Source organism: Propithecus coquereli, unplaced genomic scaffold, assembly GCF_000956105.1.
Source record: "Propithecus coquereli isolate 6110/MARCELLA unplaced genomic scaffold, Pcoq_1.0 Scaffold18, whole genome shotgun sequence".
NCBI lineage: Eukaryota > Metazoa > Chordata > Mammalia > Primates > Indriidae > Propithecus > Propithecus coquereli.
In genome coordinates this window covers 3,367,565-3,382,032 of record NW_012142745.1, presented here as the reverse complement: position 1 = coordinate 3,382,032, position 14,468 = coordinate 3,367,565, and the positions used below count along the sequence as shown (strand labels likewise).

Sequence of the window (14,468 nt, the reverse complement as noted above, 5' to 3'; positions counted from 1 at the left end):
CCTCTTTTAAGTTCCAAGTCCATTCATTTAGAAAAGAATATATCTTTGTAAATGTTGAAGATCTTTTATTTTTTTCCCAGATGTTAGAGAGAGGAAAGTTAAAGGAGCCTTCTGGAATCATACATTTACATAGATAAAACCTTGGCCAAATATTTTTCAAAGGCAGGAGGCAGCACAAGTGTCCTTCTGTCTGTAACAAGTATGGATGTAATGTGTTGGGGTTTCAGAGTATACTGCAGTGTAGCAAAGCAATTTTCAGTACAATTTATTATCCTATGTACTAGCCCTGCCTAATAAAGCAAAGAAAACTTTTCAATGATGACTGTTTGGACAGCTCAAGGGTCTGAGTTTGGGTTGAATTAATTTCCCCAGATGGAACCCTAGGAAATTTGAAACTTGATTAAAAATAGCTTGCACATAAGTATAGACAAACAAAAGACATTTGAGGCCAAAAAAAAGTGCATGTTAAACTTTCCCTGGGTAGTGTTCAATTACTATACCATTTTTTCAGGTTTTTAAAAATTAAATAACAACTAAAATCCTACCCTTACTCCATTAAAATCAGTAATAGCTCTAATATCTGATATTATTTGACTACTTTTAAGGGCCTATTTAGCATAATTCTGGTTGTACTGGGAATGTTTCTTATGCTATGTAAGAGTAGGTAGACAGTATGATGGATTGAAATTTTTATATTTAAATTCCTTCATTCTTTATTTCTGAAGCAGTATTAAGCATTGCCTTCCTTTGTACTGCTGTGCTAGAGAATTCATTTAGAATGTCGGCTACATATCCATTGATATGCCTTGTAAAATATACGTACTTTGTAAACCCTGAGATTCTCTCTCTTCTACAATACTGCCTTAGCAGAGCTCAGATAATAGGAAGGCTTTTAAAAAGTAATTAGACATATTATTCACTTCTCTATGACTAAAGAAAACATGTGAGGAGAACTGTCTCAACCTAGAAGACTTTAGTTAAAATAAACAAATCTCTTATTGTTTTGAGAGCTATCTCACAAATGCTGCTGTCCTGCTTGGCAAGCAGTTACTACATTCAGAATCTAAAATGGCACAGCAGTGATGTACTTAGGGAATAACTTATGACTCAAATGTTCACAGGGTGGCAAGATTCCTATCCGGTGGACTGCGCCAGAAGCAATTGCCTATCGTAAATTCACATCAGCAAGTGATGTATGGAGCTATGGAATCGTTATGTGGGAAGTGATGTCGTATGGAGAGAGACCGTATTGGGATATGTCCAATCAAGATGTAAGTCCCTATATTCAGAAATATGTATATTTACACTGAGTGTCAGGAAGCTCTGTATCATTGTATGATGGAGTGAGAGTTGGGTTTGAAATGACACATTGAATTCAAGGATCTTAGTACTATGTCTAGTAGTCTAGTTCAACATTGTAACCAACAATGACCATAGATTTCAAGGGCCAAAATTAGATGGCCTACATGATACGTAGTATGGGACATAGATGCATTGATTGGTAGATAAACAATATGGAATAGTATTTTTTGCTTGGTGAACTTTCAAAATCGTACTGAAAATTAAACTTTGTATTTTAACAAAATGCATAGATTATGAAGAAAAAAAGTTCACATGTGATAAAATTGACATGAAAAGTTTATTGAAAGAAAACTAGGGAATATTTTAAAGCTGGCATAGTTGTAATTAGAGCTTGCCCCTTGAGGACTCTAAAATAAAGCTTCACTAAATGACCCTTTGTAAATTATGCACATCCCTTTAAATGTACCATCTGGACCACATCGTAAGGGAGTATCCACAATGCCTGCAATTTCAGAAAAGCATTCAATAATGACACTAATAAGATTCCAGAGTAATAGAATTTAATTACGAACATCTCCAGCGAGAAAGAATAAAACAAAACAAAACAAAACCAAAAAAAGCTCTCTAGATCAAGGGGTCTTCCTAGAACACATCTTAGCTAATTTTGGAAAAGTTTTAGTTAGTTCTGGAAGGATTGGAAATCATATCCAAATTAAATGGCCACTTATACTTTTTGTACTTTCCTAATTTTCTTATGTGTGAGCTAAAACATTATCAGAGAGTGTTGACAAATGCACGGTATTCAGTTTATCAATTAGAATTATATATTGGAGAGTCTTCTTTTCAGAAATTCTCTCTGTTACCCAACCATCTGTCTTGTCCTCCTGAAACAACAGGAATTTGCAAAGCCTTGACAGTTCAAGGAAGAACTAGGTGTACTTAAGAAATAGGATGCAGTTTGCCTTATCAATAAAACGATGTGCAAGGCAATAGAAAAACTAATGTACTCCATGTCTAGTGTGGCAAAAAAAAAAATCCCTTTTCCCCAGATTAAAGGGAATGGTAGTGTTGACAATGTATTATCTGTAAATTATAAAGGAAGATTCACAGCAGATGGGGAGAAAGACAGCAGCTAGCATAAGTAATAGATAATTACAGGCTGAAATAAGACGGCAGAGGTGAATGGTGTGTAATCTATTGTCTAATGTGATTATGCTATGCAGACACCTTCAAGTAGCTTCTTGTAACAACATTTGGATTCAGGTTAGAGACTCTCAGAGGGACCAATAACCTAAATGAGCAAGTGGTGCACATGTTTACTTATTTACTGTAATTATTTGATACTTAAGCCCTCCTTTACTTCAGTTGAGAGTCGTAGCCAAATGTTCATAAGAGCAGAGTATCTAAAAGTGTGTATTTTTTCACCCTAAATATTTTCAGACGTTTAATTTTTACAGTGTCCATATATATAAACCAATTTTGTTGTTTTAAACTTTCAGTTGTCTCACTTTATCCATGAGAAACCATCTGAAGCTATTTCTTGATCACAAATAATATTGATCTATCGTTTGTCTCTGTGTTGGATTCTGTGTAGAACAGGAATCGCCAGGAAATGTATTGGGAGAATTACTTTCATGAGCAGAATTCATTTTTGGCATATGGTAAATGGAGTGAAAGTAACTGTTGAAAATATGTCAGATTTAGCAAGTTTTTTGTTTGTTTTCATCCTCTGCCCCCCAAAAATACTCAGCAGTAAACTGAGAAAATATGCTTTGTTAACCCCCGAGTCGTCTTCCAAGCTGGCAGCAGATAGGGAATTTATGAAAGAGTATTAGTCAGTCTGAGGGGTATAAGGAATCTTACCACCCTCGCATCAGCCCAGTGTTGCTCGCGTTCTCATGGATTCGATGGAAAATGTTTCCATCGAGTCCAGAGTCAACATCATGCACCTGGAAAGGTAAACTGACCCAGTGTAATTGCTGGAAATAAATAGAATAAGGTTCAGTAAGACAGCATAGAGAAGTCTACCTTAGAAGGAAAAGTAGATAATACTGATAAAACAAGACGTTGGCACAACACGTGAGAGAAAAGGATCAGAGGGCTTCCTACATCACAAGGTGATTTGTGAAACTAAAGCAGTGCACTGATTTAAAAGACCACAGTCCTACTAATCCAGGGAAACTGGACCCAACTGAATTGACTATTTTCTGTTGAAGGCCGACGACTGAGCAGTCAATAGGCCCACTGCAGGGTGAGTCCAGTGTGGTCACTGGGATGGCTGTAACCACTGGTTGATTCACTAGCAACTGTCATTTTGGTAGAAAATAAAAACCAAAATGGACTGATTTAAAACAAATAAAACTTTTTAAAAGCCCAAACAAATAAAATCACCTCTAGAATCTCAGAGGATACCCATAAAAAAAAGCTTATAAGTAAGCAAGAATGTATGAGGTAATTCCCCTCTTTAAATTTGGCATGTGATACCATATTACATTACTGGAATTTACAACCCCAAAAAGGGGGAGTTTAGAGAAAAACCAGTAAAAAATAATGTAATGCTTGTGAAGACAGATTAGAAAAATTAAAATTGGTAGAGAGATCTGTGAACAATTTATTTATGTCTTATTAGGCAGTGACACCACTCTGATAGTCTTGGACAATAAGGCAATTAGCATCTACCATTATGGTGGCCTGCCTTAGATATGTGTAAGGGTCTCCCTTAATATATTGATGCCCTAAAATAAGGGATTTTCTTGCTAACACTTCTTTTTTTTTTAAATCTACTTACTAAACCTTTTACAGGGTCATTTGACAGCCTACAGAGACCAAGAAAGACACACAGAATTAGTGTCTGAGGGTAGAGTCTTCCAAAAGGAAAAATGGCTAAGCATCGTCTGAAAGTGGGATGTGATGTGAACCCCACTAGCTGTCTGAGCAAGAGGACATAGGTTTAAAATGATGCAAAGGGAATTCCATTTTGCAGACAACCATTAATTGCTTCCTAAGGGAAGTCTTTAGCACTAGGTCAGAGTCTCTTTTGCTAAGAGTGTTCAGGTGTTCTGGTGCTGAACAGCAGGATGGAGAGGGCAGAGGCAGGGCCATGTGATCTCTGAGGACCATGGCCAAAGCTCTGACACCATGTGGTTGATCTACTTGGGCTCTGATCACTTTCAACAGTGATGCATCTTCAACTTTCGAGTTTCAGGTTGGCATTGCTTGCCATTTGAGAACACCTCATAGCAACGGCTGGCTTCCCTCCCCTGTTGCCAGCGATACTCAGGTCCAGCTTTGGCTTCTGTGAAGGAGTTGGAGCTGTTCCCACGCTCAAGCTTGCTGGCAGCTTAATGTGCAAGAAACATGCCAGTCGGGAGGGTTAACCTCGAACAGCAGCTTGCCTGGCAGCTTAACGGACCATCCTGTTGTCTTCCATAGGTGATTAAAGCCATTGAGGAAGGCTATCGGCTACCCCCTCCAATGGACTGCCCCATCGCGCTCCACCAGCTGATGCTAGACTGCTGGCAGAAAGAGAGAAGCGACAGGCCGAAATTTGGGCAGATTGTCAACATGTTGGACAAACTCATCCGCAACCCCAACAGCTTGAAGAGGACAGGGACGGAGAGCTCCCGGTCAGCTATGCTTACTTACTAATGATGTATGAAAGAACACATTAGAGGTGACAGGCAAGCCGTGACTCACTTTAATTCCTGCCTTTTTGTCAGAAGCCACTTCACTGCTTTCTGAAACCTGGGTGGCTTCTTTCTCAATCGGTAGAGTATTTAAGGTAGTTCTAGTCACCATTTTGAAAATCCAATACCTGTCAGGCCTCAAATAGTAGTAAGAAAAAAAAATAGCAACAGCAAAGAAATAATAACATGCTTATTTTATGACGCTGGACCTGAAAATTTAGGAGAGATGAAATGTACTTTTAGAAGATGTTCAGATCAGTAGATGCTCTATTTTGAAAAGGGACAAGAACATTGGAATAGTAAGAAATAGGAAATAAGGGCAGCTCTTTAAGCACTGCAATTTTAAGTTGACTTATAAAGTGTTAATTGTAGCAAGAGATTCATTAGGTTTCAGTTCTTCTGGTTTCCCTTTTCTGAGTCTTTCATAGCAGAAGGAAACAAGGCCAAGATAGAAACTGATCAAGTTACAAAGCATGCAGATGAATGTTTGAGAAGGGTTTTAAAAATCAGAATGATCAGACCACCTGGGAAGGAACAAAATGAAGTGTATTTATTAGTCTATAAAGAACATAAAGATACTGTAAGTTCTATAATTTACCAGGAACGTTTCTGCATGGAGACTGGGCTTTACTGGTATAAGATTCAGACACCTAGATAACGGTCCCATCTGGACCATCCTTATCAATTAAATTATTTACAATGACAGGCATAATAAGACCAGGTGATGCAGGCCTGCACGAGGTGAGCCACCTACTCATCTCCACATCTGAGCTTCTCAAAGGCTTCTCTTTCATCATGACCCTGAGTTAAAAATAGAACATTGGTATTTGGTGCTTCCTCTGTTAGCATAAACCGTTCAGTCTCTAATACCACATAATGTCTGTTTTATACCAAAGTAAAGAACAAATCCAGGTATTGGATACACAATTCTCAAGTCTAAATTGTTCTCACTGATGGTACTTAAATAGCTTTGGTGCTTATTACTGCTTGCTGATAATGAAATGTAGTATAACGTGGTATGTGACTCAGCACAAAATTTGACAAATGTCATAGTGTTCCACAAAGAAAAACACAAAAAAAGCACAAAGACTTCCAGACAAGCTTGAGAATGACCCTTCGAGTTCATTGATATCATTATTTCCATGCAAAGGACATTTTGACTTTGTCAGGCACCTAGAGCCTACATCTTGCCTTGTTAATGCTCCCGAATTATAGTTAGAAGTAAATGCAAACTATTAACAAATATAATTGCTGTACATCCTATACACAATTAAATGTCTAAAATTCTACATGGTAACATTTGTTATTGACTCCAAATTGGGAGAAGAAATTAAATCTTGATTATTGTGCTGTGGACATCTGCAGAATTTACTCAGAAAATTGAATGTAATTGAAATAATGGATATAAGAAAGGTTATGCAGGCAAGGTATTATCTGGACACAAAACTAATAAAACAAGTCTTTAAAAATACTTACATAAAAAAAGAAATAATACAAGTCAAATTAACTTAGGTGAAAAGGAAAATTTTTAAAAATGGAATTGGATCAAATGTAATATGTAGAAAATTAATCAAGGTATTATATTGACTTACTTTTGTTTTTACAAGAAAAGAATCTTTTTTGTTGAAAATTCAGTAGCAATGATATAATTCTGATTTAAATGTTTGTGCTTAAAACATAGTCTCAGGATGAAAAATCAGGTCAAAATGTTAAGATCAAACACATTCTGTAATTTTTAGGGAAAAGGTACGTTCAAGGAAATATAACTTAACAAGTAGTAGTGTTGCTCTATAGGTAATTATAGCAAAGGTGGTATAAGAGACCCCTGTAAAGTTCTTTCCTATGATGAGTAAGTAGTTTGATGATGAAGACGACTGTAATTCTCTTCATACATACTTTATATCAACGTGATTTATTGTATGTCACGATCATTAGGAATGGCAGAGTTCTTGCCTGGAGATGCTCTTGATAGTGACCTAATATAAAACACCTGGCCTGAGAAATGAGTAAACTAATAAATAAGTTAATAAGAAGTGCTTTGAATTTGTTGAAATCATTATTTAGGAGCCCCAGCAAGGGAATACGAGAAGCACATTCCACAACCCAAACAGTGATCAAAGTGGCCATTCTTTCTGCCAGCCTTGGCACACGTGCTGGTCAGGCATGGGTTCATTAAAGAGGGGATTAACTCCCTGCTGTCCCAGGTTTGTTTGAATGCACTGAGCCTGCCTGAAGACCTGGCTGGGAGCATGCTGGACCTGAATTCTTGCTGCTTTCTCTGCTTCCATCCAGTCTGGCAGGTTGCAAACTCCCAGTTTTCCTTACTCATACTTCACTAAGGTTTCCATAGTTGCCGAACTAAAGTCTGTGATATTCAGTGCTGGCAGGGACTGAATTCCTTCCGTAAAGACGCAAAGACGTAACAGGTTTCAGCCACAAGGGCTCCCCCTATCCTCACCCCAGGCTCAGATGTTAAAAGACCTGCTATGCGCATTAGTGCACTAAGAGGTTCACGTAAAACAAATGCAGGAAATGGAATTAAGAAAAAAAATAGGGTGATTGATGCATGCTTTAGCAGCTTTGTGAAATTAAAAGCAAAAAAGAAAAAAAATCGCATGGTTACATTTAACAATGGTTATTCCATTTGAAACCTTCTCCTCCTAGTTTTTCAGCTCCTCTCGCCCATCTTAGGCAGCCTGACTTCTGAGTCTTCCTGTCTTACGGATAGCTGATGTCTGTTTATACTTTCTTGTTCCATCTCCAGACCTAACACTGCCTTGTTGGATCCAAGCTCCCCCGAATTCTCTGCAGTGGTATCAGTGGGCGATTGGCTCCAGGCCATTAAAATGGACCGATATAAGGATAACTTCACAGCTGCTGGTTATACCACACTAGAGGCTGTGGTGCACATGAACCAGGAGTAAGTACTCAGCGATGTAACACAAAAGGGTAAATCCAGATTTAATAGTATTTTCCTTTTTTGCTTTGAGCTGCATAATCATCCTACTCATTTTTTTAAAAAATAAGAAAACTGGAATGCCTCTCATTTTGATTGAATATAATTTTACACAGCCTCTACAAAGCACCTACATTGTTGCATTAATTAAACATGTTTAATACACCTGCCTTGTTGTGCTGTATTAATTGTGGCTGATTCAAATGTGTGTCTGCATGAAGCCTAGAAAGACAGATTCTCAGCCCCCATGACTTTCTCTCTTCCTCTTTTGTCGCCCTCTGTACAGTGACCTGGCAAGAATTGGCATCACGGCCCTCACGCACCAGAACAAGATTTTGAGCAGCGTCCAGGCGATGCGAACCCAAATGCAGCAGATGCACGGCAGGATGGTTCCTGTCTGAGCCAGTACTGAATAAACTCAAAACTCTTGAAATTAGTTTACCTCATCCATGCACTTTAATTGAAGAACTGCACTTTTTTTACTTCGTCTTCGCCCTCTGAAATTAAAGGAAAAAAAAAATATCTGCAGCATTGCTTGGTGTACAGATTGCTGAAACCGTGGGGCTTACAGAAATGACAGCCGGTCATTTGAATTAGACCTGGAACAAATTCTTTCTCGGAAGTACGCTGTCCATCACCCGTCTGTAAAATACATGTACCTATAGAGATAGAACACTGCCTCCGAGTTTTGATGCTGTATTTGCTGCCAGACACTGAGCTTCTCTGAGACATCTCTGATCCTCTCTCCATTTGGAATTACAACCATAGTATTTTGTTTGTGGCATAAATTACAGTCATCTCTCTTTCACTGGAATGAAGACCATGCCCAGGAACATTTTTGAAGGATCCCATTGTGGCTTTTAGGGCTTGGTTCATACCGTGGAAAAAAATGTTGGTGAAAACCACACGGCTCATCAGTGTTGCCACCTCAGTGGTCAGGCCACCTGGTGGATTCTTATACTATGACATGGGGGGCTGGAAAGAAAAAGAAAGTGGATTAAAAAAAAAAAAATTCAAAAACCCAAGCCCCATAACCCTTAACTGGACAAATGAGGTCTGTTTCTTTGGGCCTGAGGCTGGCTGTGCCATACAAAGTCTTATTTTGGGACTCTACGAACTTGTCGTAACTACCTTATGGATGATGGGCTGTGACAATCTGGACTAGGGAACTTTCACACTTTCCTCCTTTAAAGAAGCAACTCCACATCTACCAGGTGAGTCAAAAGGACCAGCAATGAATCTTTCTCCCATGAAAACTTTGTTTTTTGTCTTATTTTTAAACTTGATCTCATCTGAAACACTGAACAGAAAATATTCTTTCCCATCTCTCAGGTAGGTTTGGTGTTTTTCAGGATTTTAGTCCTTTTTTGTCAATGGGAGAAGAAACTAAAAACAGCATGGCTCCCTCCTGCTGTCCTTCCAGGAAGAGGGAAATATGAACTGTCTGAGGGAAGGTTCCCAGGATGGGTCCTAGACCCCACCGCCTGTACTTTCCCTCTCGAAGGCCTCCCTCCACCTGTCCTTTGGGGCCATTCATTGGTGCCACACACATTTACTGAGTGTCTTCTAGATACCAGGTAGTGACCTCAGGACACTTTCTGTCTCCCCTCATTGAGTCATGTGCCCCATCTTTTGTAGAATTTGCTTCAGTTGAGAAGTCCTGCGGAGTCATTTCCATTAGCCTCACTTTCTGTCCTGCTTCAGTAACCTCTGTACCAAATAGGATCAGCCAGAGAGGATTGACCAAGATGTCAATGGTGAGGCTTTGGAACTCACCTTGACTTCCTCATTATCAGAAAGTGATCTACTGAAAAATGTGCTTTTCATCCATAAGCCTATTAACTTTCAATGCTTCGATTTTGTGTCCCAGAATTTTTTTATTGAAATAAGTTGAATTAAATGGCTTTGTTCATTCCTAAAAGCAAAAGGCCTAACTTTAGACTGGACAAATTTTGACTTTTTTTTCTTTTAAAAATCTATTCCATTTTTATCACTTTTAAACAAGAGCTTGGGTGGTTTTAATGGCCTTTCCCCCCTGTGGCCAGTTTTATCCTGAAAGCTATTTCTTATAGAGAAAGAAATGTTAAATTTGATGCTGTCAAATCATGACAGTTTAGGAAAAACCTTTTTTGCAACATTAGTTTTAAAAGCTTTTCTGTTCAGAAGGAACGTGAAAATTCATTTTTAAAATACTCCAACAATTTTTGTTTTACCACCACTTTTGCTAAAGTCTAAGAGTCCCGGATATTCATGTTAAGAGTTGACAAATGTAAGTTTTGGGGGTTTGTTTGTTTTTTTTTTTTTTTTTGCTTGCTTGCTTTCTAAAAGATTTTACTGTTTATTTTTTATTCAGCGAAGCTGTAGAATATTTTTTTTTTCACCACCGCAGTCCAATTCCAATAAGATAGCATTATGTCGTTATATTTTAAGTAAAAACAGAATGTTATCTTGTATACATTGAATAATTAAAAGTTTTGTTTTAAGTTAACAACTTAAGCTATTTTTCTAAACATTGAACATATTCAAAGCAGAACATTTCAAAAGCAAGAGTGTGTCAATTCTAAAATATGCTAACAAATTAGCAATATATACTAAGCTGGAGTCGTTTTGCTACTGCTCAGCAGGTGTCTGTAAATGAAATAATCAGGAAAGGATTGAAAGAAAGTTGGAGTATGAAATCTTATCCCATTCAAAGGTCGGTCACCTTCTGAACCTTAGCAATCTTAATATATGCATGTGTCAAGGCCAATGGAATGGCCAAAAAAGAACTTTCCAAGTGTCTAAACTAATATCTGGCAGCAGGGAAAGTGTTAACTATCGCCATTGAAGTTTGAGACGAGAAATGTAAGAACAATAGGAATGCTGCATTGTTTCCCAGGGCGTGGAGCCAGACTCCTGGCATCTAGACAGCTATGGATTCTAAAGCCAAATGAAATGTTGACACTGGGAAATTCACTCCACTTTTCTTTATAATTCAGTTCCTCCACCTGTAAATTAGAGAGATAATGATACCTTAATAATAACACCTTTCCTAATGCATGGTGTTGTTGTTGCAAGCATGTATGAAATATTCTTATGTAAAACACAGTGAGCTCCACAGAAGAAAGGTGCACTTCTTCCTCCAACATTGTCCGAGTGTTATTCATCTCTTTCACTTGTGATCCCAAACGTTTTATTACAACACACCAGAGAAGGGTGAAATGAAGTTCAGTAGTAGGCAGTCATGCGCATGAAGCATCTTCACTTTAAGTGGATTTATGAGAGTTTAGGGGTAAATGTACAACTGTACAAAAGGTGGCAGACCTATCAAATTACTCCTGGCAGGATAAATGTACATTATTTAGCCTTGACGTTTATGAAATTATTATTTTTTAATGGAAAGGCAGTGATATGCACAAGTAAAACTCTATTGCAATGAAAAGAACTAGATGGTAAAGACATTTTGATGTCTTCATGACTGATTCCAAGAAACAATGCTTTCTCCAGTCACAACGAATTCTCTAACTCATGACTCCACATGGACCACATGCTTTGCCTGATCTCTGTTTCAGAAATTCCCCATGATAAAGGAGTTGCCTGAATTCAAAGCGGAGGAGAAGGTTTATTTTTCTCAGTTCTTGTTCTGGCGTTAACTAGATAGAAGTTTTCACATCCTCACACTTCTCACTTCCAGCACCCAATCATTTTCACATACACACCAAGTCCTTAAATTGCCCACTTACTATTTCACTTATATTTATATAATATATATTGATATCCAGATATTAACTGAATAAGAGGGTTGGCAGAATGCAAGGGGACAAACGTGACTACGAGACCACTCTTTCTCCTCATTTGGCTTTAGAATCCATAGCTGTCCTCTAGGGATGGAAGTGCTAGCAGCAAAAGAAACTCACCATCAACAAGGTTGTGTATCCACATGGTGTTGGATATACTCCAGAGTTTTAAGATCACATTCATGTTCTCCTCGTCCTTCACATAAGTACATGGCACTTCATGAAATCCCTGCACATTCAGGTTTGACAAACTACATTTGATGGACTTGCTAATTTTCAGAGAGGAAACAGTTGGAAAAAATATATCTGATTGCTTTTCTTTCATTTTATCATAATTGTCAAAATGAACAGCCTTAGTGCTGATGAGTGGCTTCTTGAAGATATTGGTGGTTATACCAAAACTCCCATTTATAATTTTAAATTGCTTAAAAATAATTTATATCTGAATAATTTATGAGAAAATTTTTATTTCCATCTCTCCAAATAGACTAAAGGGTTTTCTACAAATATGGTCACTTAACCTCAAATTAAATTTTATTTATTCTTCCCTACACAATAAACACATACATACACAGAACAAACAAGGAAGTGGTTTGATAAAATAAGCAAAATCATCTGTAAAGTGCATTTTGGTCTCCATCCATGCTCTACCCTTGGAGGCCACCAACTGCTATACATGGCCATAGCGGTGGGAGGTAGAGTCCAAGGAGCAATCTTGGTTGTCAGTTGTCACAAATGAAAGAAGGGAAATTGCTTCTTTGGGTTTGAGTTGATTGCTCAACAAATAAGAGGACAATGAGGAGCCATGATGATGCCATTGCTTTTGCCAGCCTTGTTCGATGCTGGCCTGATGTCTGGAATTCTAGGCTGTGGCTGATTAGTTCTTGGTATACCAAGGGAGGCTGCAGCCCAGAAGACCCCATCCCTGGCATAGTAAGTCTCTCGGTCTGCCCCTGGCCCCAGGTTCCCTCCTTCCTGCCTGTTTACATGCAGATTGTGTGGCTCCTTCAATAAATTAGACAGTCTCATTTATCAAAAGTCATTTTCTTTTTAAGAAAAATATCCAATGCTTTCTATTTCTTAATTTGCATTTTGTTCAATCATTATGGTTGACTATGGGTGGATTGTGAACCGAAACAAGCCAGGATTTTCATTTCAAAGAGAGGTGGTTCCAAAGAGAGATTAAAGCGTGGCTATGAACTCAGACTTCAGTGGTTTTAATATCAGCTTTGCCACTTCCGACTGCGTGGCATTGGGCAGCTAACTCGGTCTCTCTGTGCTTCAGCTTCCCCCACCATGTGATGGGGAGAATAGTACCTATCTCAGTTGTTGTGATTAATCTGCTAATAATTTTTTGTTGTTGTTGTTTTAATTGCTCTTTTTCGGAGGAGGAAAGTAACCATTTTTGCTCTTCCTCCTGAACTACTTTTACTGGGCCATACCAACTTCTAGGAACCTACGTTCTTTCTCACAATAGTGTTTGACAACTGGCTGGCAATATCGGCTGACGTCTTGTCTAACGTCTTATTCTTTTCTCCGCAGGGAATAGATTCTGCTATCTTGGCCTCACAGCCCTTCCTGTTGATTACAAAGCCCTTGGAAGAAAACAGAACACACCCTCCTCCGTTCCATCTAATTGTGTTTCTTCTGCTTCTAATACACCAGTTCTGGGGCAAAGACACTGATGAAACAACACCCACAACCTGCAAAGAATAAGTGTGTGATTTTTCAAGTCCCCTTTCCCAGTGAAAGAAACGGCAAACATTCTAGCTTCGGCATCTGTTCTCCAGTTGCACTGAGGAATGCACTGCCTCACAGCACCAGCTCTGCAGAGCCCTTGCTCCCCAGCTCTTTGTGGTTTTATTTATATGTATTTCCATATTTCATTCCTGTATGTCACTGCTGCATTGGTGTGGCAGCAAGTGACCAAAGGCTACAGGTTTTACTACGGACACCAGGTCAGGTGCCACCACACAAAACAAAGCCAGTTCCCATGAGCTGCCTATGATATGCATTGCTGAAGTAACATTTTACCCAGGGTGTGCCATTGCAGTGATATAAATATATTTTTTTCCTAGACTAAATATGAGCTGACTATCTCTTTTGATGTGTGTACATAGGTGTGAGTGTATGTATGCGTGTGTGTATGTGTGTGTGTGTACAACCTCATGCAAAGAACTGCCTGTGAATGTTGTGGAATGCTACACCTGGAGGGTTCTGATTTTCCACCAGTTCCAAGAGAAAGAGCCACATGACATAATGGGCCTGGAGACCATGCCCATCCCCTTGGAAAGACCACCTGGAAATGTTAAATGTCCTGTGTCTATATTTTGTAGCTGCCACACTAACCTTAATACGAATTCTACAGCTTTGGACAGAGGCATTTTCAGTCCTCTTAATGGTGGAGTAATTTAGAATATAAATCCATTCAGGTGACAACCTATCATCAAAATTATAAATTCCGATTGAACTCAACTGAATCACCAGTTCCTTGATGGAGAGAAAGAAGGAGATGGGATCTGTCTGGTAACCCCAAATGGAGTAACAAGTAGCCTTTGTTTTCCTGAATAAATGGACTTGTTGAATGAGAACAAATATATGCAATTCATATACTTTTGGAGATGAACATAGATATGTGTGTCAGCTTTGAGATGATGTGTCCTGGATTAATACTTTGTCTCCCAGTATCACAGAAAAATACATGCCAGTGACTCTTGAGGTTAAGGTAGTTGGGATGAAATGGCCTCA

At 38.6% G+C, this 14,468-nt stretch overlaps 1 protein-coding gene across 1 annotated transcript in view; it reads left to right on the top strand.

Moving 5' to 3' along the window:
* Nucleotides 1-8,353, top strand: part of EPHA4 (EPH receptor A4) — a 143,381-nt gene extending 135,028 nt beyond the window's left edge. Inside the window, exons 14-18 of the mRNA XM_012642583.1 lie at nt 152-180; nt 1,122-1,271; nt 4,735-4,928; nt 7,753-7,908; nt 8,231-8,353. Of these exons, the coding sequence (XP_012498037.1) occupies nt 152-180; nt 1,122-1,271; nt 4,735-4,928; nt 7,753-7,908; nt 8,231-8,345 (644 nt within the window). The 3' untranslated portion in view covers nt 8,346-8,353. The remainder of the gene's footprint in view (nt 1-151; nt 181-1,121; nt 1,272-4,734; nt 4,929-7,752; nt 7,909-8,230) is intronic.
* Nucleotides 8,354-14,468: the final 6,115 nt, after the last annotated feature.